The following is a 23693-nucleotide window of genomic DNA, read 5'->3' on the forward strand; positions in this document are numbered from 1 at the left end:
ATGGCTCTGGCTTTGGACGCTCTGCTGGCTCGGGTAAAGGATGTGTGCCGGAGGAATGGGCTGCTCATCCTGTCCGTGCTCTCTGTCATCATAGGCTGCCTCCTGGGCTTCTTCCTGAGGACCCAGCACCTCTCGCCCCAGGTCAGTCCCTCCTGGTTTTGGCACGAGCTGTGTCTCCCGTCCCCCACCCTGTTGACCTGAGGTGCTCTCCCGCCTCCCCCGCCCCCTCCTAGCATCCTCAGGCTCCTTCCAGATAACCACCTGGAGCCCAAGACCTTTCTTCCCCTACCCTCAGTGGGTCTCACTTTGTGCATCCTCTCGCTGTCCACTTTGTGCTTGTCTGGATGTTTTTGTAACCTCCCCTCCCCGCCTAAATCTAAGCTCTGGGACAGCTTTACATCCTCAGGATGGCACCTGGCACAAGGTAGGTGCTCAAGAAACACTAATTGAATTGAACCGAATTGAATAATGAATGTAATAATGATGTTAACAATTTTCTTCCATAATAACAAGGGATGGCCCTTAGAAATTTAGGCTCCTTACATCCATTCTCTCATTGAATTTGAATGACAGCCTGGTGTGGTCAGTAGGACTGGTATCAGTATTCCCACTCAGCAGGTGAGGAAACTGAGGAAGTTGCTCTCCCTGGGTCACACTGTTCATGTCAGAGGTAGCATCGGAAGGGTCAGGGTGATTTCATGCCCTCCATCTGTGCCCTCCACAGATCTTAACCCATCCAGGCCTTCCCATGCCAGGCCATTCTGGTCCAGTCCCTCCTATAAATCCTGTGCATAAAAGGCCTCCCTAAAAATCCTTGTGTGTTGGTAGATAGCAGTCTGTGGCACTCCATCTAGTTTTCTCTGTCTCTGTCTCTCTGTCTCTTTCTCCTCCTCCCATCTCTTTCTGTCTCTGTGGCTGTCTCTGTGTGTCTCTTCCTGCCATCTCTCCTCTGTCTCTCTCCCACTTCCTTTTCTGATGATGATTACTCCTTTCTCTCTGGTACAAAGCCTTGTCTTCCTAGGAGCTTTAGGAGGGAGGCAAATGCAAGGCTCATAATTCACACTTTACAGAGGGAAAAAACCGAGGGTCAGAGAAACCAAATGGCTTCCCCAAGAGGACAGCTCTGAGAGTATCCCAGATTACATGTAAAGTCAGGCAGCAGCAGGTTTCGAGATATCCTGGAACTTCTTAGGGAAACAAGACTGTTAGACACAGAAGCCCAGGAGAGCCTGATCATACAACAGCACAGACATAGGGTGATGTCAGGGATCCTTTCCCCCTCAATATACCTTTCCCACCTACTTACTATGGCAAAAAAACAGTCTCTACTATTAGACATTCATTCCTTTGACTTGGATAGTATTAAGAGAAGTCTACCTTCCAGGAATAGGGAGATGGTCAGACTTCACCTGCTCCCATAAGTGCCCTGAGCCCTTCTCTTCTCCTTGACAGACATTCCTAGTTCCTTTGATCTGTCCTGGACTTGAGGGCCCTTCCTGATCCCTTTTGTTGTTGTTCATTCATTTCAGTCCTATCTGACTCTTTGTGACTCCATTTGGGATTTTCTTGACAAAGACACCCAGAGAAATTTGCCATTTCCTGCTCAAGCTCATTTTACTGATGAGGAAACTGAGGCAAATAGGGTGAAGTGACTTGCCCAGGGTCACACAACTAATGTCTAGGCAGGATTTGAACTCTTTCTGTTTCCAAGTCTAGCGCTCTATGCACTATGGCGCCACCTAGCTGAGAGCTGAAGTTCTTGTTAACAAAGGAACCTTGGACAGGTCACTTCCGCTCTAGAGGGATCAGCTGTCTCCTCTCTAGCACGGGCTATGTGGTTTTTAAGGTCCCTTCGGCCCCCAACCCTCACTCCATCTAGGACCCTCTCCCCAGACCCTGGGCAGCAGGGAGGGAGCTGACTGTCACGAACTGGGGCCCAGCTCTTCCCCTGCATTAACACAGGACCAAACATTTGTTTGCTGCTAGGGCTTAACTTGAAAACAAATTTGGAATTCCTGTGTGTTCCTGGCCCAGTCTGGGGGGGCCGTTCTTGTCCAAGCATCCCTCTCCATCTGTTTGGATGGGCCCACAGTTCCCGAGCCAGAGAGATAGCAGGAAGAATGTGGACATTAGAACAAGCACTTGGCTAGAGATGGAGAGCTCAGTGTCTCCCTTTGAAATAGATTTCCCCAGGGGCCGTCTGATGTCTCAGCCAGGGACTGGAGCCCTGAACGGCCCCCTTCCCTAAACAATGCTCTTGTGTGCGATGGGGAAGGCACGGAAAGAGCCCAGGGAGGTCCCAGGAGCTCATCCCTCCCAGCTCTGACCCTCACTGGCCCTGGGTGCTGGCCCAGGGCCACATTCTGGACAGAGTTTGTGTGCTCATCTATAGCAGGACAGTCAGACTAGATGACCCCTGCCCCTCAGACTTGAATTCAAATCTCCACCTCCGCTTCATAGCCTGATGCTAGCTGTGTGCCCTCTGGTAATGACTTCTTCACTGAGCCTTGGTTTCCTCTTCTGTAAAAAGGGGGTAAGAATAGAACCTCCCTCACAGAGTTGCTGTAAGATGAAAGGAGATATCGTATTGAAGAAACAAATGTTTATCGACTGATCAATTGAATCACTTGGTGCACCTTGAAACCCTACATCTACGTCAGTGAATATTGTAGTTATTATCTCTGTAATTTGAGAAGGGATCAGACCGCTGATTTCACTGGTAAAAGGAATTCCTGGTGAGGAAGGTCCCTCCATCAACACAGACTGGCACTCGTTCTTCAATTTATCATCTCACAGAATTTCCTGCAACACATTCTTATGTGACCAGTATGTATCAAAGGCAGAACCTGAACCCATCTCTTCCTAGAGGTCAGCTTTCCCACCACTGGGCTATGCTCCCTTTATTCCCCATCACTAAAATATATTCTAAGTCTCCTTCCAGCTCCAACATTCTGGGAAAGTCACGCCTTTTCCTTTCTGAGCCTCAGTTCCCCCATCCGTAAGATGGGAATATGCCTCCTTGTACTTCTTCCTCCGATTTTTTCCTGCTAAAAAGCCAAATTTTAAAAAAAGCTATAAAGTGCCTTGTAAAGCAATGTTTGGGTACAATTTGTTTTTATTTTAACTTGCTATTTTCTCATGATGTTCTAGAAAAAGTGTGAGGCTAGGAATTAGAAGGCCTGGGTTCTGGTCTCAGCTCTGCTCCTAAGTAATTTTGTGACTTTGGCTAAGTTGTTTTTCTTCTCTCTGGGACTTAGTTTTCCAATCTGTAAAATAGTTGAGAGGTTTGGACAGTACTGAGGTGTGGTCTTAGCTCCAAGGTTACTCCAAGGTTTCTTGGGGAAGTCCCCATCTCTGTTTCCTTGCCTGTAGAATGGAATTAGCTCAGATGACCTATAAGTTCATTATGGTCCAGACCTGGGAACCTCTGTATGAATCAACTTTAAAGGACCATCTTTTCCAATCTCCCATTTTTTAATGGGTGAGGAAAGTAAAGCTCAGAAAGGAGTGATTTACCAAATGTCATGCAGAAAATCAGGAACAGAACCCAGGAATCCTGACCCCAAGGCTTAGACCCTTTTTTTAACTGCCCATGATATCTTTAGAGAATGACCTCTTCCCCATGAAAAGAATGTGATAAATATAACAACATTAGGTTAACACAAGTGAGTGTGGGCCTGCTAGAAATCCATACTTCTTCTTGCACTTCTAGGAAATTAGTTACTTCCAATTCCCTGGAGAACTGCTGATGAGGATGCTGAAGATGCTGATCCTGCCCCTTGTTGTCTCAAGGTGAGTGACTACCAAGATGTTTGCCAGTGTTTGGTATAAACAAAGTACAGATATGGGGGGGGTGCGTGTGTGCACGCACGCACACACACACATGTGAGCATGCATATGCTGAGGAGAGTCTGTGGTTGTGTGGGTCTCATTGCTCTCTCTTGTTTCTTAAATCAAATTACATAATGACTCATCTATTTTGCTGTGTTTTTTAAAAACTAGTTCCTAGTTTTATTTATTAAATTAAAAGAGATTTTTTTGTTCAAATTTTTTTCTAATTTCTCCTTTGATTTTCAGAATTTCTGTTTTGGTGTTTGAATGTTTGTTTTTTTAATTGTTGGTATTTTAAGTTGGTTACCCAGTTTCTTGATCTGTTTTTCCTCTCTTGTGTTGATGAAAGTATTTAGAGATATACATTTTCCACTAAGGAATCTCTGTCTAAAAATTTTGCTGTGTTGTCTCATTGTTGTCATCTTTAATGAAATTATCTATTGCTTTTATGATTTGTTCTTTTTACCTACCTATTTAGGATTAAGTCACTTAGTCTTTAATTACTTTTCACTTCTTTCTTCATTGGGCTTTTACTCAATATAATTTTATTGCATTGTGGTCAGTAAAAGATGAGTTTAATATTTCTGCTTTTCTATAAGTGTTTTTCAAGGTTTTTAATGACTTAATTCATGGTCGATGTGTGTAAAGAGATCATAGATAGCTGAGAAATTATATATATAGTCCTTTCAATCCTCGATCAATATCTAACTTTTTAAAAAATTCTATTCTGGTCCTGAATTTTCTTTTATCTTTTTTTGTTAGATTTATCTAGATCTGAAAGAGGTACATTGGAGTTCCCTACTATTATAGTTTTATTGTACATTTCTCCATGCAACTCATTCAGTTTTTCCTTTAAGTATTTAAATTCTATGCCATTGGGTACATATATGTTAAGTATTGATATTTTATTCAATGTCTATACTACCTTTCAATACAATGAAATTTCCTCATTTATTTCTTTTATTTAAGACAATTATTGCTGTTGCCTTGTCTGAGATCATGTTCACTATCCTTGCCTTTTTTAGGTTAGATGGAGCATAATAGATTTTGTTCCATCCCCTAATTTAAACTGTGTAAAAGTGTGTTTCTTGTAAACAACATATTGTTGGCTTCTGTTTTATAATCTAACCTGCTATTTTCTTCCATTTTCTGAGTTCATCCCACTGACATTCACAGCCATGATTGTTAATTGTGTATTTCCCTCCAATTCATCTTTTTTTTTTTTTTTTAAAGCAATCGGGGTTAAGTAACTTGCTCAAGGTTACACAGCCAGTTATTTCTGGGTGTGGTGCTGAGTATCTGAGCCCAGATTTGATCCAGGTCATCCCAACACTGGAGCCAGTGCTCTTACTCGCTGAGCCACCTGGCTGCCCCCCTCCAATTCATCTTATTGTACTTTTCCCTCTTTCTGTTTTCTCCCTCCTCCTAACAAAGAAGATGGTAGAAAGAGAGGAATGTGCTCAAGCATCAGCGTTGTATGCTCCATGCAATTTGCTTCTAATCCCCAGCCCCTTTTCTTTTTTCCCTTGCCCAGACTTTAATTAGAGGTTTCCCTTTTTTCCTTTCCTTTTAAATCCCTCTTCACAATCTGCCCTCCAAGGCTAGAGTTTGTTTTGCTTATGACTAATCCTTCCCCAATCTGTCTTTCCCCTCATTCCCATTCTTCCTTCTCCTCTCTCCCCTCTCCTCATTTCCTCCTGTTTCCCTATTGAGTCAAGTATATTTCTACACCCAATTCAGTATGAAAATTCTACCCTCCTTTACCCAATTCAATTAAGTTTCACCTGCTACTCTCATCCCTTCTTCCTCATTTGCATCATCTTCTACCTATGAACCCCAATTATGTGAGATGATAAACTCCCCCAACACTTCTTTCCCCTTTCTACACTAATGCATTTCTTTTCCCTTCCCTTTTCTTTCTTCTGTTAATATAATTAAAATAGAGTAAAAAAATTCCCAGGTCTTACTGAGCTCCTTTTATGACCCCCTGATAACATTAGGATTCAGAGGGGAACTTGGATCATCTCGGTCAGTCAGTGAAAAGGTATTCATTAAGTGCCTACTATGTTCCAGACACTCTGCCAAACACTGGAGATACAAAGAAAGACAGAAGACAGACCTTGCTCTACAAAAAAAAACCCTCACAGTGTAGTGATGGAGACAACACAAAATATATATAAATGAGATATTCCAAATGTCTTAGTGCAGCTTTGAGTTTTTAAGGCTTAAAATTTTGGGGTCATCCTGTACAAAATAAATTAGAAATAATTTCCAGATTAAGACACTCACATTAAGGGAAAATGAGAAAGTCTTCTTTTAATTGGTGGGATTTTATCTGGGACTTGAAGAAAACCAGGAAGGCAAGGGGTGAAGAAGAGGAGGCAGGGAATTTCAGACATGGGAGACAGTGAGAGAAAATGTCCATGGTCAGGAGATGGAGGGTCTTGTATGAAGACTAGCCGGGTCAATGTTGCTGAATTACAGAGGTTGGGGTGATTTAGGGTGAGAAATGTGTAAGGAGACTGGAAGAGTAGGAAGATGGCAGATTTTGAAGGGCTTTGAATGTGAAACAGAGGATTTTATATTTGGTCCTGGAAACGATGGGGAACCGGTGGAGTTCGTTGGATAGTGAGATGGGAAGTCGGAAGATTGCTTTGACAGCTGAATGGAGAATGGATTGCAATAAGAGACAAGGCAAAAAGAACCAACAGACAGGCTGTGTAATAGTCCGGACATAAGGTGGTGACGTGGCAGCTTCAGAGGAGAAAAGGGGAGTGTACATGAGAGATGGCACAGAAACAGAAACAACGTGACTTGACAATCGATTGGATATGGTGGGATGGGAAGTGAGAAAAAAATCAAGATTCAAGGATGAAATGTAGCTTGTGAGCCTGGATAACGGGGAGGATAGTAGTGTCCTTAATAGTAATGGGGAAGTTAAGATGGGGAGGAGGATAATGAGTTTAGTTTTGGTCATGTTGAGTTTAAGATGTCTATGGGACATCTAGTTTGGGATGTCCAATAGACAGTTGGAGATGTAAGTCTGGAGCTTAGGAAAGAGCCTGGGGCTAGATAAGTAGACTCATCAGCACAGAGATGATAATTGTATTTGTGAGCATTGATGAGACCACTAAGTGAAATAGAGAAAAGAGAAAATGGCCCAGAAGACAGAACTAATGAATACCTGCCATTAGTGGGTATGACCCGGACAAAGACTTATCAAAGGAAACTTGTATTTGCCATTTTATATTTCTCTTGACTAGTGTTTATCTTTTGAAGTTTCTACTTAAGCATTTTTTTCCCCAAGAATGCTTGGAAGCCCTCAGTTTCATTAAAGATACAGTCTTATCTCCTGTAGGATTATACTAAGTTTTGCTGAGTATGTTGATCTAAGGTTGTAAGCAGTTTTTCCCTTTTAGAAGGCAAGCTCTCTGCTCCTTATATTAGGAGGTGTTAATTCCTGTATGATCCTAACTGGCTCCTCAGTACTCCAATTCTTCTGTTCTGGTTGCAATATAGAAAATGCTTTCTCTTTGACCTGGAAGTTCTGCATCTGGGCTGTGACATTTCTGAGAGTCTTCATTTGGGAATTTCTTTCAACCACTAGATTCTAGCTCCACTTTCCCCTTTTGTTTTAAGAGATCTGGGAGGTTTTCTTCTATGATTACATGAAATATCACGTCCAGGTTTTTTTTAAACCTGGTCATGGCTTTCAGAAATGAAGGAAGGAAACAAGCATTTATTAAGTGCCTACTGTATTCTAGACACCATCTAAGAACTTTTCAAATATTATTTCACTCAGCTCTCACAACAATCCTACAAAGCAGGAGTTATTATTATCCCCATTTTATAATTGAGGAAAATGAAGCAGACAGTGATTAAGCGACTTGTCCTGGATCAAATAGCTAGTAAGTACCTGGGGCTGGCTTTGAACTCAGATCTTCCTGACTCCAGGTCTAGTGCTCTGCCCACTACACTAACTAATGGCAAGTAATCCACTGATTCTTAAGTTATCCCTCCTTGATCTCTTTTCCAGGTCAGTTGGTTGTGTGGGTTTGTGTGTGTGTGTGTGTGTGTGTGTGTGTGTGTGTGTGTGTCGGGGGAGGCTTTGAGATGTTTTACACTTTCTTCTATTTTTTCAGGCTTTTGATTTTGTTGTAATATTTCTCATTGTCTCAGGGAGGATGAGTTGGAGAGAAAGACACAAAGGGTAATTCACTTCTGATTGGTCCATTCTAATTTTCAAGGAGTCTGTTGCTTGGGGAGGAATTTTTCTCCCTTATTCCAAAGTGTCAATCCTCCTTTCAAGTCTTTCCTTCAAAGAGCTCCTGTTTTTCTAGTGATTCCCTCTAGGGGTCTCATTTCATTTAGAAAATAATTTTAAAACTTAAAAAAAATTTTTTTACCTTTAAATTCTAATTGATCATGTATCAAAGCTATATTTTTTAGGCTTTTCTTTTATATGTTTTGAATATTCCTTCTTGTGGGTTTGCATCTTGGGTATTTCTGGCACCAGAATATCTCTTGCTAGTGGTCATTTTTTGTTTCTTTGTTTTACTCGTTTCAGTCTTATTTCCCCAAGTAGGATTTTATGTTGGAGCCAGGCTCTGAACACTTCTGGTAGGAACATCTGGGCTGTCAGTCCCGATTTGTATTCTGTGGGGTTTTGCTGCTGCTTTTGTTGGGCAGTGAATCATGTGTTCTTCAAGGACCATAGAGGCGATTGAGGCTGCAGAACTTAAAACTTCAAAGCAGTCTGATCCAGGGCAAAGTGTGGCTGCTGGCCACTCGGGCTGAGCTTTGCAAGAACTTGACCCTGGTTTGAGTCTGAGCAACATGACTATAGGTTTACCCCAATTGGGGCTCCAGTAGACTGCTGCAGGTTTTAGCCCCTCTCAGTCAGCTGGAAGGCTTTGTAGGTTCAGAGTGACAGAACTGCAAGCTTATCCTTGTTCTGAGCTCCCTGCCTTAACTGCAGGACTCAGAATGGACTGGGGGCTGTCCAGCTGCTGTTTGATTCTGTTCCTACCTTAGGTCCACAACCCTTCCTTGCCCTAGACAGTCACTCTTAGGTGCAGATCCCCAATTCAGTCCTCACTGGATCTGCAGCCCAGACAAGGGTACAAACAGCAGAGCTGCCAGTTGGCTCCTCTTCCTGCTCCTTTCACATGATCATACCTGTCTCTACTGGATGGGGGATGTCTTTTTGCCCATGTTGTCTCTCCCTTTAAATTGTAAGTTTCTTGAGGACAGGACTGTCTTTTGCCTCTTCTTTCAAAACCGGGCACATAATAGTCACTTAATATATGTTTGTTGATTGATTGATCATACACAGCCACAGGCCCCACTTAAGTGCCAGTGTGGAAGGCACTGCATGAGGAACCTTCCAGGCTAGACCCCTTCTACAGCGTCCACATACTTCTGTCTACCTTTGCTGACCTGGGCAAGAAAAATAACTCATTCTGATTTTTTTTCTTTTCATTTACCAATCACAACTGTGATATTTTCCCCAGGTCTTTGTTGGAATGGTTACCAGGGAGAGTTGGGCTGTACAGCTTCTCCCTCCTCTGCCAACTTTGCTAGTCCCTCCCACCCCCTTGTTTTCTCCTGATGGGAAAACTTAATAGGTACCAAATTAAAAATAAAAATTCTTGATCTCTAGAGCAAAAGTGTGAAGTATTATGCGTAAAATAAACTACATCCCATCTACAGCATGTGTTTAAGGCTCCAGGGACTGTGGGGTCTGGAACTTATGATGTGTGGGAATAGCTCTGGACCAGAGGGCAGGAGATAAGTTAACAAGAATAAATATAAGTGTGTATATATGTACATATAAGTATATACACACACATATGTATATATATATATTTGCATTGGGGTAAAAAATATTTTTATATTGTTCCCAGGGGGAAAAAATCACTGGAGTCAAGAGGGCTGGGTCTCCAATCCCACTTCTGACATTTACTAAGCCTGTGACCTTGAATGACCCTGGGACTCTATGTGTCTTATCATACAAGTTTCTTCATCTTCAAAAGTAATGATAATATTTACATTCCCTGCCTCACAGGGTTCCTATGAAGACAGTGGTTTGTAAACTTTAGAGTGCCATAAAAATGATTTCTCTTGTGAGGTGGCCTCTCAGACCAAAGTTTCCTTCCCTCCCTGCTTTTGGATTCCAGCCTCTCTCACTATCTCTACCTGAACCCCTATGACACTTTCCCAAAGGAATGGTCTTGGTTAGAGGTGGATTTCCTAAGGCTTAAGAGGAGGTCAAGGGGTTCAGTGGAAAAGGCCTCTGGGTTTTTATTCAGATAAACTTAGTCTGACGCTTGCCTCTGTGTGACTTGTCCTCTGTGTGACCCTGGATAAGTCACTTCCCCTTTATGAGTCTTAGTTTCCCCATCTGTAAAATCAGGATAATAATTATTTCATTGTCTACATCATTGGATTGAACTAGAGAAATGAGAACCTTTGAGAGCAGATACTTAATAAGTAAAAGTTATAATAATTAGCACATTTTAAGCCTAAGGGGTATCGGCCTCAAAGATGTATTTGATTTCTACCTCTTCATCTTTTTTTTTCAATTCAGAGCTATTTTATTTTTTCCAATTTATTTATTTATTTTTAGTGTTCAACATTCATTTCCACAAGATTTTGAGTTACAAATTTTTCCCCATCTTTCCCCTACCCCTACCCCAAAATAGCAAGCCTACTAAATACCCCTCCCCCCAATCTGCTCTCTCTTATATCCTCCCCCAGCCCCCCCTAACTTTCTAGTAGGGCAAGATGAATTTCTATACCCCAGTGCCTGTATATCTTATTTTCCAGTTGCATGTAAAAAAAAAACAATTTTTTAAATACACATTTGTTTTTAAAACTTTGAGTTCCAGAATTTTTCCCGTCTACCTTCCTCACCCATCCCCACTGGGAAGATAAGCAATTCAATATAGGTTGTACATGTGTAGTTACGCAAAATATTTCCATAGGAGGTATATTGTGAAAGAATATATTTCCCTCCATCCTATCCCACCCCCCGCTTATTCTGTTTTTCTCCTTTGACTCTATCCTTTTTCAAAAATGTTTGCTTCTAACTTCCCTCTCCCCCAATCTGCCCTCCCTTCTGTCATCCCCTCTCTTATCCCCTTTCCCCCTACTTTCCTGTAGGGTAAGATACCCAATTGAGTGTGTGTGTTATTCCTTCCTTAAGCCAAATTCAATGAGAGTAAGTTTGACCCATTCCCTTTCACCTTCCTGCTCTTCCCCTCCATTGTAACAGTGTTCTCTCACCTCTTTTATACAAGATAATTTACCCTAATCTATCTCTCCCTTTCTTCTTCTCCCAATATATTCCTCTCTCACCTCTTAATTTTATTTTTTTAGATATCATCCCTTCATATTCAACTCGTCCTGTGACTTCTATATATACATGCACATACATATGCACACCCTCACATAAGTATTTATACACACCTACACCCTCCTATAATACATATATATATATGTATACATATATGTGTACACATATATATTCCCTTCAACTGTCCTCATACTGAGAAAAGTCTTATGAGTTACAATTATCATTTTTCCATGTAGGAATGTAAATAGTTCAACTCATGCTTCTCTTGCTTCTTGTATTTGAAAGTCAAATTTTCTGTTCAGCTGTTTTTTTTTTCATCAAGAATGCTTGAAAAACAGGGTGGCTAGGTGGCGCAGTGAATAGAGCACCAGCCCTGGAGTCAGGAGGACCTGAGTTCAAATCCTGCCTCAGACACTTAACACAAAAAACTAGCCATGTGACCTTGGGCAATTGCCTTACCTTCCCCCCTCCAAAAAGAAAAAAAAAGAATGCTTGAAAATCCTCTATTTCATTGAATGACCATATTTTCCCCTGAAGCATTATATTCAGTTTTGCTGGGTGATTCTTGGTTTTAATCCTAGCTCCTTTGAACTCTGGAATATCATATTCCAAGCCCTTCAATCCCTTAGTGTAGAAGCTGCTAGGTCTTGTGTTATCCTGATTGTGTTTCCACAATATGCAAATTGTTTCTTCCTGACTGCTTGCAGTATTTTCTCCTCCACCTGGTAACTCTGGAATTCGGCTATAATATTCCTAGGAGTTTTCTTTTGGGGATCTTTTTCAAGAGGCGATCAGTGAATTCTTTCAATTTCTATTTTTCCCTCTGGTTCTAGAATATCTGGGAAATTTTCCTTGATAATTTCTTGAAAGATGGTGTCTAGGCTCTTTTTTTGATCATGGCTTTCAGGTAGTCCAATAATTTTAAAATTTTCTCTCCTGGATCTATTATTCAGGTCAGTGGTTTTTCCAATGAGATATTTCATGTTGTCTTCTATTTTTTCATTTGTTTGTATCTGTTTTATAGTATCTTGATTTCTCATAAAATCATTAGCTTCCAATTGTTCCAATCTAATTTTGAAGAAATTATTCTTTTCAGTGAGTTTTTGAAATTCCTTTTCGATCTGGCAAATTTGGCTTTTTAAGGCATTCTTCTCCTCATTGGCTTTTTGGGCCTCTTTTGCCATTTGAGTTAGTCTATTTTTTAAGGTGTTATTTTCTCCAGTCAGGCTGTTGACTCACTTTTCTTAATTTTCTTGCATCATTCTCATTTCTATTCCCAATTTTTCCTCCACTTCTCTTACTTGGTTTTCAAAATCCTTCTTGAGCTCCTCCATGGCCTGTAACCAATTCATATTTTTCTTGGGAGCTTTTGATGCAGGAGTTCTGACTTACTTGTCTTCCTCCCCTTCCATGCTTTGATCCTTTTTGTCCCCAAAAAAGGAATCTATGATAGGATTGCATTTCCTCTGCTTGTTCATGTTGCCAGTCAATTACTTGACTTTTGAGCTCTTTGCTATGGTAGAATTCTGCTTTCAGAATGGAGAAAACTTTGTCCCAAATCACTGGTGTTTTCCCAGCTGCCAGAGCAATTAGGAGGGCACCCTTTCTGCAGCCCCCACAGGCTCTGGCACCTGGCCACACACCCCAGGACCTCCACCCAAGACCATGATCCAGATCCAGTAGGTCAAAGCAAGAGCAATTACCCTTTGAATGGTCTCTTGGTCCCCCTACAATCTGCAATCCAGGAGCTCCTGAGGCAGCCACACAGGGCAGCCATGGCCACAGTGCCTCTACTGCTTCTTGTCATGGGGGCAGGAGCCAGACTGAGATCTTCAGTCCACCCCTGTTTCTTTTTTTTTTAATTAATTTGTTTGTTTACTTTTAGTTTACAGGATTCAAGTCCACAATTCCTTGAGTTTCACATTTTGTCCCCCTCCCTCCCCACCCCCCCATGGTGGCACATAGTCAAGTATAGGATCTGTAAATACTTTCACATTATACATTAGCAGATTATATCAGATGGAATGAAAAATGGTAAAGAGGGCATAAAACCAAATAAGAAAAGGAAAAAGATGAGGTATTTTGCTTCCATCTGGATATAAACTCAGTTCCTTCTAGTTCTTTCTCTGGGTGCACATATTCCTCTCCCTCATGAGTCTTTTGGGATTGACTTATATCACTGCATTGCTGAGAAGAGTCCAGGCTATGAAAGTTGGTCGCCACACATACATTGTGTCTGTAATTGTGTACGAATTTCTCCTGGCTCTACTCTTCTCAGTCAGCATCAGTTTGTATAAGCCTCTCCAGGTAAATATGAAGACCGTCTGCTCCTCGTAGTCCACCCCTGTTTCAACAGAGTTCCACACTGACCTTTTACTTTGTCTTTGGCGTTTATGGGTTGAGAAGTCTGGAAACCACCACAGCTGCTGGTGCTCCACTCTCTTGAAGTCTGCTCTGGCCGCTTCTGGTCAGGGCTGCCCTAGGACCAAAACCATATGGCTCACGTGGGGCTGGGCTCAGCTCCCAGCTTAGTGCGATGGCCTCTTCCTGCCAGCCTGCCAGGCTGCCTTCAGTGGGAGATTTGTTTCTCTCTGTCACTTTGTGGGTTCTGTAGCTCTAAAATTTGTTTAGAGTCTTTTTTTACATGTATTGGAGGAGGGAGAAGCTGGAGCTGTACGGAAGTCCTGTTTCTACTCCACCATCTTGGCTCCACCTCCTCTTCATCTTTATGGAATTCATTTTAGATAAATTATAAGTTCAGTCCCAGTTACTTTAAGCCCCTAATTAGACAAATTCTTAAGACTTAGAGGTTTAGCTCCCTTCCTAACTGTACAATTCTGGCTAAACGAAGTTGAGGATAACAGAAAGTCCTCAAACTTGTTGGTGAGTTAGGGGATGTTTACCTCAAGCATGTGAAGACTTCCTCTGGTGGAATGGGTGAATGAGAACAGTTTGTTCCAGTGACCTCAAAGGTGACTGAAGTAGGCATTGTGGAGCACTTAAAGCTTGGTCAGATGTTGAAGATGCCAAGGTGCATCTTCATTCTGGGCTATCACTGGTCATCCTGACTTTTGTCTTGCCACTAGAAGGCTCTGGAAGGGAGAGTGAGGCTGATGACTTTGTACAGCTCTGCCTCACTTAAATCTAATTCATGAGGAAGTCAAGATGTCACCTGTGATGTCATTGACCCTTTTTGAAACAAAGGACAAACAGCAACAATTCTATCTATTTCTAGTTAGCCCCTGGCTTCTTTGTGGATGAGGCAAAGTTCACTTTTCTGGAAATGTTTGGGTAATGAAACTGAAGATTATATTATAGTGTCTGTGGACAGATAACACCTAGAAGGAAAAGTAGGGACAAACTGATCTTTTCTTAGGATTTCTTTCAGTCAATATCCACTTTGAGGTACCCATAGAGATGATTATTCTCCTCAATATCTCCCTATTTGCCATAGCTGAGGGCTAACCTTGCCCGTCAAAGATGTATTGGACCTTACCTTTGCTCCAAGTTTACTCCAATCTCTCTGTTTCCAGAGTCTTCTCTCATAATTACTCTCCAGTTTTGAATTAGCTTCTTCTAGCTATGTGACCTTTGACAAGTCACTTAATCATGTTTGTCTCAGTTTCCTCATCTGTAAAATGAGTTGGAGAAGGAAATGGCAAGCCACTCCAGTATCTTTGCCAAGAAAACCCCAAGTGGGGTCATGAAAAATCAGACACAACTGAAAAGGAACTGAACAACAGAAACTGTATACAAATTTCTTAGGGCATGACTATGTCTCTCACATTATGGCTTTGATTGATTTGAGGAGGTGTACAGGTCCTGTTCACACTTGGTCCTGATTGACTGAATCAAGAGTTGTTCCTAACTAACAAAAATCATCTTAAGGGAGTAGATTAATCAGTGGAGCCACAGTCCTACACAAATGTTGAATTGAGCTGTACTATAAGGATAGGAGATATTCTAATTTTGTTGCTAGAGGAAACAGAAGCTCCTATTGCCTAGGGTCCTTATGTGAGTAAGTAGCTAGGACAGGATTTAAACTCAGATATTTGCTAAGTATGATTCTAGTGTTCTTTGATCTATACTATAAGAAACACATTTGAAATTTTGCTGTGAGATTTGATAATTTCCTTTCCCTCCCCAAAGGTATCCTATATCTGGTTTTGCATGTGTTTGATATATGTTTACAAATGTACATATAAGTATGTATGTGTATAAACATATGTGCTTCCTCTGTTGGCATAAACTAAGGGATTATTTTGGTTTTGTCTTTGAGTCTTCAATGCCTCTAGCACACAGAAAACACTTGGTACAAGCTTCCTGACTAATGAAGGGGTTGATTTCCCCATGACCCTCCTATAAAGGCATCCAGTCAGTTGTCAAGGCTTGCTGACTCTACCTCCACAATATAGTCCCCTCCTTTATTCCCTCTGCTAGCAAATACCTTTCCATTCTTATCTGTCTTCTCTGTTCCAGGTAAAGTAAATGATTCACTCGCCCCTGTCTGCATCCTACAATCTCCTACCTCCTTGCCTTTGCTCAGGCTGTTCCCTATATGTAGAACACCATGCTAACCAGCCATTGACATCCACCCCCCTCCTTTGAGGTCCTGGTTCAAATGACCTTTTTTATCCTCAGATTCCCATATCATTTTGTTTGCCTCTCACTCATCCAACATTTTATATTATAGCTATTTTCACATTTTGTGCTCTCTTTCTCTATTTCATTGTGAGCTCAATGAGGGCAGGAATTATAGATGATTTCACATGGATGTCTCCCTTAGCACTGCTCACGTGGTTCTGTACATGGTAGGAGCTTAATAAGAGCTTAACAACTGGGAGTGTTCATCGTTTTCCACCTGGCTGATATTCTGGGTTTTGTAATTTCCCACAACTCCTCATTCTGTCAGATGAATTCAGCTCTGTAACTCACACTCTCTCAGGTCATTTGCTGTCCCAGCTGCAGGACTCTCCACGCCCTTGTGATGAGTATTCCCCCCCCGCCCCCCATCAGATTGTTGTCTCTCCCTCATTAAATTGTGAAGTCTTCAAGGGCAGAGATTGTCATACCTCTGTTTGTGTCCCCAGCACTTAGCACGGTGCTGGCTCATAGCTGGCACTCAATAAATATTTACTGACTGACTCTGAATGCAAAGATAGCTGGAAGAAGCAAAGTTTTCACAAAGCACATGCACAAATTCCCTTTGCAAAAGAGGCTTGGAGCCACCTCAGATTCGAGGAAGCTTTCCAACTCTAAAGCTATGATTCCATGACCTCATGAACTAGTGAAGAAGACATTCCAGGCACTGGGGATAGGCTTACCAAAAGCAGCAGACTGATGGATAGAGCGAATGCTATGGTTGTGATTGCCCAGATTCTACAAAGCCTTTCATTATGGATAAGTTGGTGAGAAGAAGACAGGACGATAAGTCCAACTAGATGCACTGAAAGCTAATCGAATGGCTAGACCCAAAGAGAAGTAATTAATGGTTTGATGTCAGCTTAGAGGCATGTGCAGGGAACAAAAGATTGCCTCCAGTATGGAGGGTATGCAGGAGGAATTAAGACAGAAGACCAGGAGAAAAATCTGGGCAGTGGCAAGGTCTTAAAAAAGTTTTCAGGATCAATTGGAGCAGGGAAATACCTGTTAGGATACCATTGCATCCATTCAGTCAAGTCATGATGCAGATCTGAACTGGGGTGTTGGCATTGGGAATAGAATCTGTTCCACATGAAAACCTGTTAAATATTTGAAAACAGTTACTACTTGTCCCCAGAATCTTCTCTAGGCTAAACATCCTTAGCTCCTATTCAACTGTATGTCATCTGCAAATATGACAAGTATGCCATCTAGAAGGTGGTAGAGTGGGTCAAGTGCCAGACATAGAGTCAGGAGGACCTGGGTTCAAATCATGCCTCATGCATTTCTCAGCTATGTGAACCTGGGTAAATTGTTTAACTTTTGTTTGCCTCAGTTTCCTCGTTTGTAAAGTGGGGATAACAAAAGCAGCTACTTCCCAGAGTTGTAAGAATTAGATGATATAATTTATATAAAGTGCTTTGCAAACCCTGAATCACTTTATAAATTCTAGCTATTACTATGACAACTATAACTGCGACTAAGACTGACTGTGATGACGACTACGACCGCTACTGCCGCTACTACTACTATTTGTGCCTCGATCCAAGTAAAAAATATGAAATCACACAGGACCAAGCAGAGGTCCCTGGGGCATGCCTCCAGAGACCTCCTGCTAAGCTGGTATCAAACTATTCATGATGTCTCTTTCTTATTGTTGTTTAGTCGTTTTTCAGTCATGTTCAACTCTCTGTGACCCCATTTGGGGTTTTCTTGGCAAAGATACTGGTATGGTTTGTCATTTCCTTCTCCAGATCATTTTACAGTTGAGGAAACTGAGGCAAACAGGATTAAGTGACTTTCCCAGGATCACACAAACAGTGAGTGCTTGAGGCTAGATTTGAACTTCATAAGTTGCCTTCCTGATTCCAGGACACCTAGCTGCTTCCTTCTTCCGGTTTGGCCATTAATCAGCTCTGGTTTGGCTGTCTACACCCATAATTGAAAGGAATCCTAAATTTCAGTTAGATATAGGTAAAAATAAAGATGCCATTTTTTTTCTTCCATCCAAGTTCACAAACACTCTGAAATTGATCCACAGAGCCCAGGTCAAGAACCAGTCCCTGATGCAGTCTAATCCCCTTCTGTTATGGAGGAAGAAATAGGCTGGGGATTGGGGAGTGGATAGGGAAATGGCCTGTCCAAGGTCACACATGCAGAAAGGAGAAGCACTGGAATTTGAACTCTGAGAGATGACAAGAGATTTAAGCCCTGGTCCTCTGCCTCAAACACCAGGACACTTTCTGGGACTCATAACTTTCCCTGCTTGCATTACCTACAGAATCCTGGAGCTAAGTGACCCTTAGCAACAACCTAAGGCAAGTGATTGTGAGGCTCAGCTTTCTTAAATACACCCAGAGTCAGCAAGGATACACAAGGGGAAAGAGCCCTGGGCTGGGAGTCAGAAGACCACTCAGGGCCTGGCTTTGCAAATAGTGACCTTGGACAGATCACTGCCCGACACTGGGACTCCAGTTGAACATTTAGCAACTCGAGAGCAGGGACTGTTTCATTCTTGCCTCTGAAGCCACATTTTAAGAACTAGATAAATGCTTGTTGAATTGAATCGGGCTGGGTAACCTCACTAGCTGTGTGACTTCAGGCAAATTGGGTCACTTCCCTGGGCTTCAGTTTCCCCATCTGTAAAATGAGGGGTTTCCCTTGAAGGCTTCTGGGATCACTTGCTGCTCTAACTGGAGGGTTGTCTGACCCTCTGAAATGTCTTTTACCACTCCCTGACAACTCTGAGATTCTCCCAGTCTCTGACCTCCATCTCGGGCCTTAGGAAGCCCCTGACTCCCACCCCACCCCCGGGTCTTATTTTTACACATACCCAGAAGAGAGTGAAGGAGAAGCCAGAAGAGGCTCACACAGACTGCCTGCAACATCTGGAACTGGCCTGGGGCCTGTAGCCCTCAGATCCTCCCTCCTTGCCAAGTCTCCTCCCCGCTGCTCTCCCACCCCCTCCATACTCCTAGGCCCATGTTCTCAAACCAGGCATATTTCAAGAAAACTGGGTCCATGTGTTTCTGATTCAGCTTATGCTGAACTCATCAGAATGTTTGGTGAACCCACTTTCCATGCCAAGAGTTGTGTGTGTGTGTGTGTGTGTGTGTTCCTTTCTTTTTCTCCTAAGCCTTCAAAATCCACTTTTCCTAGAATCAGGATGTTTGGGTGGAGAAACTTACCCCTTCCCGGACTCCCCATCCCCACCCTCCCTCTGAAGTCTTCAGGCTGGTGGGATGGACCTGTCCCCTCACTGCAGCCGAGCTTGGCTCGGGGCAGAAGATGGGGGTGGGGAGGGTGGAGAAGGACAGCTGCTGACTCAGAGGGGACTGCCCCTAGGGAGGCCCTGAAATGCTACGGTGAACAGCCAGTGGGGGGAAGGAAGAGGATGAGAGGGAAAAGGCATGGACTCTGGAGTGGAAGGAGCCCCCAGGCTTGCCGTCACCTCTCTTGGTTCTCCTCTCTCTGACTGCCCTGCCCGCTTTGCTGGGCTGCCCCCCAGACCTGTCCAGAGCCCCCGCTCTGTCTTTCCTCTTTTTCTCCCCCCCTCGATCTCTGTCTCTATCTCCCTCTGCCCCCTTCCTCCTCAGCTCCCTTGGGTTCAGCTTTCATCGTTAAGCAGACGACTTTCAGCACATCCCTCCCTCATCTCTCTCTTAGGCTCCAGCCCACCAATAAGCATCTATGAATCTCTTCCTAGGTGTCAGACACGACACGGAACCCGAACTGATATTACTATAATGCAGTCTGACCATGTCACTTACCTGCTCAAAAAGCTTCAGTGGTCCCTAACTGCCTCTGAGATAAAATATAAACTCCCCCATTTAGCATTCAAAGGCCCTCCCAGTCTGCTTTCCAACTAGCTTTCCATGCATGCTCCCCCCATGTATACTATGTTCCAACTACATCAGTCAAGTTGTTACTGCTGTCTCCCACCTCAGTGTCTTTGCACAGACCAAGCTCAGGCTTGGAATGTCTTTCTCTTTGCCTCCTCCTCCTTCTCCTTCTCCTTCCCCTCCTCCTCTTCCTCCACCTCCTCCTCAAACCCTGTTTCCTTCAAAACACATCTCAGCCACCACCTCCTACCAGAAGCCTTTGCTGATCCCTCCTCCAAGGTACCGTGTTTCCCCGATAATAAGACACTGTCTTATTAATTTTTTGGAAAGAAAAACACCAGAGGGCTTATTTTCAGGGGAGGGCTTATTTTGTCCTGCCTCAGCTCTCCTCTTGCTCTCAATGGCGCCAGCAAGCAAATCACTGGGGAAGAACAGGATGACGCGCTCACTGCTGCAGCTCTGATTGGATGCAGCTCGGAGCGCGGTGTGTGTTTCACCAGGACGGTGCATACAGAGGGTACCGTAATGTAGCGTGTAGTGCAGGGGATCACCTTCACTACAGTAGCAATCTCAATAGGGCTTATTTTCAGGGGAGGGCTTATTTTAAAGGAATCTTACACAGTAAGGGGAGGGCTTATTTTCGGGATAGGTCTTATTATCGGGGAAACACAGTAGTACTCTGCCCATCAAAAGTACTTCGTATTTGCGAGAGGAGTGTGTCATACTCCCAACCCTAAAGAATGCAATCAACAAGGAACTCTAATCCCAATACTTTTTTTTTCAGGTAAGAAGCCTCATTAATAAAGTTTCAGAATCAAAGGTACAAACTAGGTATGAACCTCTTAGTCGTTTTGTGAGTAAAGTTCTTAGGTCATTGAATGAAAGGAGATGACATGACACAGCAAATGTATTCCAGTTGATTGAAGACAATCAGCCATGCCCTATGAGGCATTGGGGGGGCGCCTCAAGAGAGGGTGAATGTTGGGGGGAGAAACAGTAAGCCAGTTTGGAATGCAGAATTCCAATAGTCAACTAGTCTAAGAGAGAATCTCTTGAGGAAAGGAGAGAGTCTCTGTCTCCTCTCACACACACACCCTCCCCCTTCCACCCAGACCAGAGAATGACCTTTTGAATTTTGAAGTGTTGGAGTTGGACTATTTGGATTGGAAGATATCATAGCAGTGTCCCCAGAACATCTGTGGCTGGCAGCAGCTTCTGAGGAAAGGCAGACTCAGAACTGTACCAGGGCACTGACTTTTAAAGCCCTACAGAGAGCTAGACCAACCTGGGGGTGGGGGGGCAACTTCATGAGGACTCTGCCAAGGGAGAAAAGGCCATCCATGCAACCTCACATGCTCTCTAAGTTTGAGCCCAAATTCCCCTGAATTCTGTATATACTTCTGAGAGAGAGTCCAAGACTTTTAAGAGGACTTTTTTGAACCAATTGTTTTTACTATATCATCTCAGTAAATATCTGTTTTTAAAAGCTGATTAATTCTGGCTGGCTAAATGTTGATCAAAGGAGAGCACACTGGTGGGGGCTCATGAGCGCTAGTAACAAAACTTCTCTCTTCCTCAGCTCCCCAGAGTAACTCTTAGAACCCTGATTAGATGTTCAGCCTATTTCAGGGCACCAAGCCTGACAGTGCTAGTGGGAGTTGGGAGAGTGAACCCAAGGGGAGTGCTTGTATTTTGTACATTCTTCTCTGTATAGATGTTATTTCCCCAGTAGACTAGAACTCCTTGCAGGCAGAGACTGGTTTTTGTGTTTGTTCCCCAATTGCATGGTGCATGGCAAACAGTAGGTGCTCAAAAATGCTTGTTGGATTGAATTATTGATGCAAGAGGATATGGGTTAAGTTCTGGTTGTAACACTTGCTGGCCATATGACCACAGGCATTGAATGAAAGGAGATGAGAACACACAGGAAATGTCTTCCAGTTGGTTGAGGAGAATCAATCATGCCCTGTAAGACTTTACATAATGCAGGAGTCCCAGTTGACTTATTGTGAAAATGGATATAATGATACTTGTCCCACATAACTCACAAGGTTATTGAAAGGTAGAGGTATAACTAAGACAAGACAACTGGGTTCTGTCCCAGGGAACTGTCATGGATGGATTGAGTTTTCTGACAAATGACCCAAGAAACCCAGAACCTGTCCTGGCCGGGCAGCTCCCTTAGGGATCCTTGAAATCTCTCCTTTGGCCTTGCTGTTTAGGCAGCTGCTGGGACTGACTCATCAAGTGTGGGAGAGGGGGGTGAGGAAGCAATCATTCCAGATAACATCTCTGGGGTGAAGCGGAAACTTGTCTGGTGCTAGAGCAGTTGGACAATTCAGTAAACAGACTTAAATATTTTTTCATTGATATCTTTTGTTTTAACATCCCACTCATTTCCCAGTATGTCTTGCCATAACTCCTCTCAGAGAGCCACCCCTTATAACAAAGAATTTTTTTTAAGTTTAGCAAAACTAACCAGCACATCAACCAAGTTTGATATTTTATGCAGTGTTCCATACCCAGAAACTCCCCCCCATCGCCACCCCCACCCCCTAAAAGAAGAGAGGGAGGTGAATTCTATATCTCTTCTTTGGGGTCATTGGTCATTTTAATTTCATAGCATCGTGTCATTGCTATGATTCTTTCCCTTGACATTGCTGTAGTCATTGCATATGTTGTTTCCCTGGTTCTGCTGATTTCACTTTGCATCAGTTCATGTAAGTCATCTCACGCTTCTCTCTGTATTATTTATATTCCTCATTTCTTACAGTGTAGGATTGTTCCATTACATCCATGGACTATAATTTGTCTGTTTGTTCCCTAATTGAAAGAGACTTTTAGTGGATACTGACTAAGCACCTATTATGTTACAAGACACACTCTGAGCTTGACAGGGGTGGGAGGGATGCAAAGATAAAGAAATTGGGATCTTTGCTTTTAATCAGGCTGTCCCAAAGCTTTAGTAGCTTTAAATTATAATAGCCTAAGATGGCACTGAGATTTTTAGGACACCCTGAAACAATCCCAATCTTGGGGCTTGAGGGTGGAGAAGGACAGAAATGGGGAAACTAAGCATAAAATTCAGTGCAGCTTGTGGGATAGAATGCTGGAAATAGAGTCAAGGCCCCTGAACTGGAATCTTTCAGGCACCGATGAGCTGTGTGATCCTGGATTATTTCTTGAACACCTACATCACCATATTAGGCACTGTGGGTGATACAAAGAAATATAAGGGGGCCAGCTAGGTGGTTCAGTGGATAGAGCACCAGTCCTGGAGTCAGAAGGACCTGAGCTCAAATCCAGCCTCAGACACTTACTAACTGTGTGACCTTGGGCAAATCACTTAACCCTGGTTGCCTTAAAAAAAAAAAGAAGGAAAGGAAAGAAATATGACAGTCTCTCTCCTTCAGGATTTCCTATCTAGTTGAGAAGACAAGACAAATATCTAAGAAAGAAAGGTGGTAAGTAGAGCCAGGATTTGACCCCAGGTCTTCTAAGATGTCATAATCTGCATAGGTTGCTTCTCCCTAATAGAAAGGAAACTCCTTGAGGGTAGCACCACTTTCATCTTCATATCTACACCCCTGGTACACAGTCAAATACTCAAAAGGGCACCTGAGCTTGTTGCCTTTGGACTCTATAAAACCAACTCTGCCAAATTCTCTCTTTGTTTCTCCACGGAGAACTTGTATGCTGTTCTTCCACTTACCTGCAATTTCTTTCTTCCATCTGGTACCATTTATGGTAAGAGTGCCAAGATAGCAGCATGTCCCCAAGGCAGACATCTAAGGAGAAAGTACCATGGTGACTCAATCTCAGGTCATCAAGGAAGGTTGCCCTTCTCCCCAGATTTCCCTCCCTGTTCCATTCCTGTAATAGGCACTGTAATATACTCTGCATTGTTTACCTAAACATTTCCTGTTTCTTGATTTTACTTCAAATATACAGAAGCCAGAGGTTAGCTGGAAATACACAAAATAAATTAGAGTGGAAATTGAAACCACTTTCAAAATATTAGC

General features: G+C 42.8%; 1 protein-coding gene across 2 annotated transcripts in view; it reads left to right on the forward strand.

The window, feature by feature from the left end:
- The window catches only part of LOC138164818 (excitatory amino acid transporter 5), an 84805-nt gene continuing 61112 nt past the window's right edge, over positions 1-23693 (forward strand). For both annotated transcript variants that reach the window (XM_069092748.1, XM_069092749.1), the window contains exons 1-2: positions 1-141; positions 3713-3792. In XM_069092748.1, the coding sequence (XP_068948849.1) occupies positions 1-141; positions 3713-3792 (221 nt within the window). The remainder of the gene's footprint in view (positions 142-3712; positions 3793-23693) is intronic.

Source organism: Petaurus breviceps, unplaced genomic scaffold (assembly GCF_028583685.1).
Source record: "Petaurus breviceps papuanus isolate PSGF00001 unplaced genomic scaffold, PetGlider_PUasm1.0 207, whole genome shotgun sequence".
NCBI lineage: Eukaryota > Metazoa > Chordata > Mammalia > Diprotodontia > Petauridae > Petaurus > Petaurus breviceps.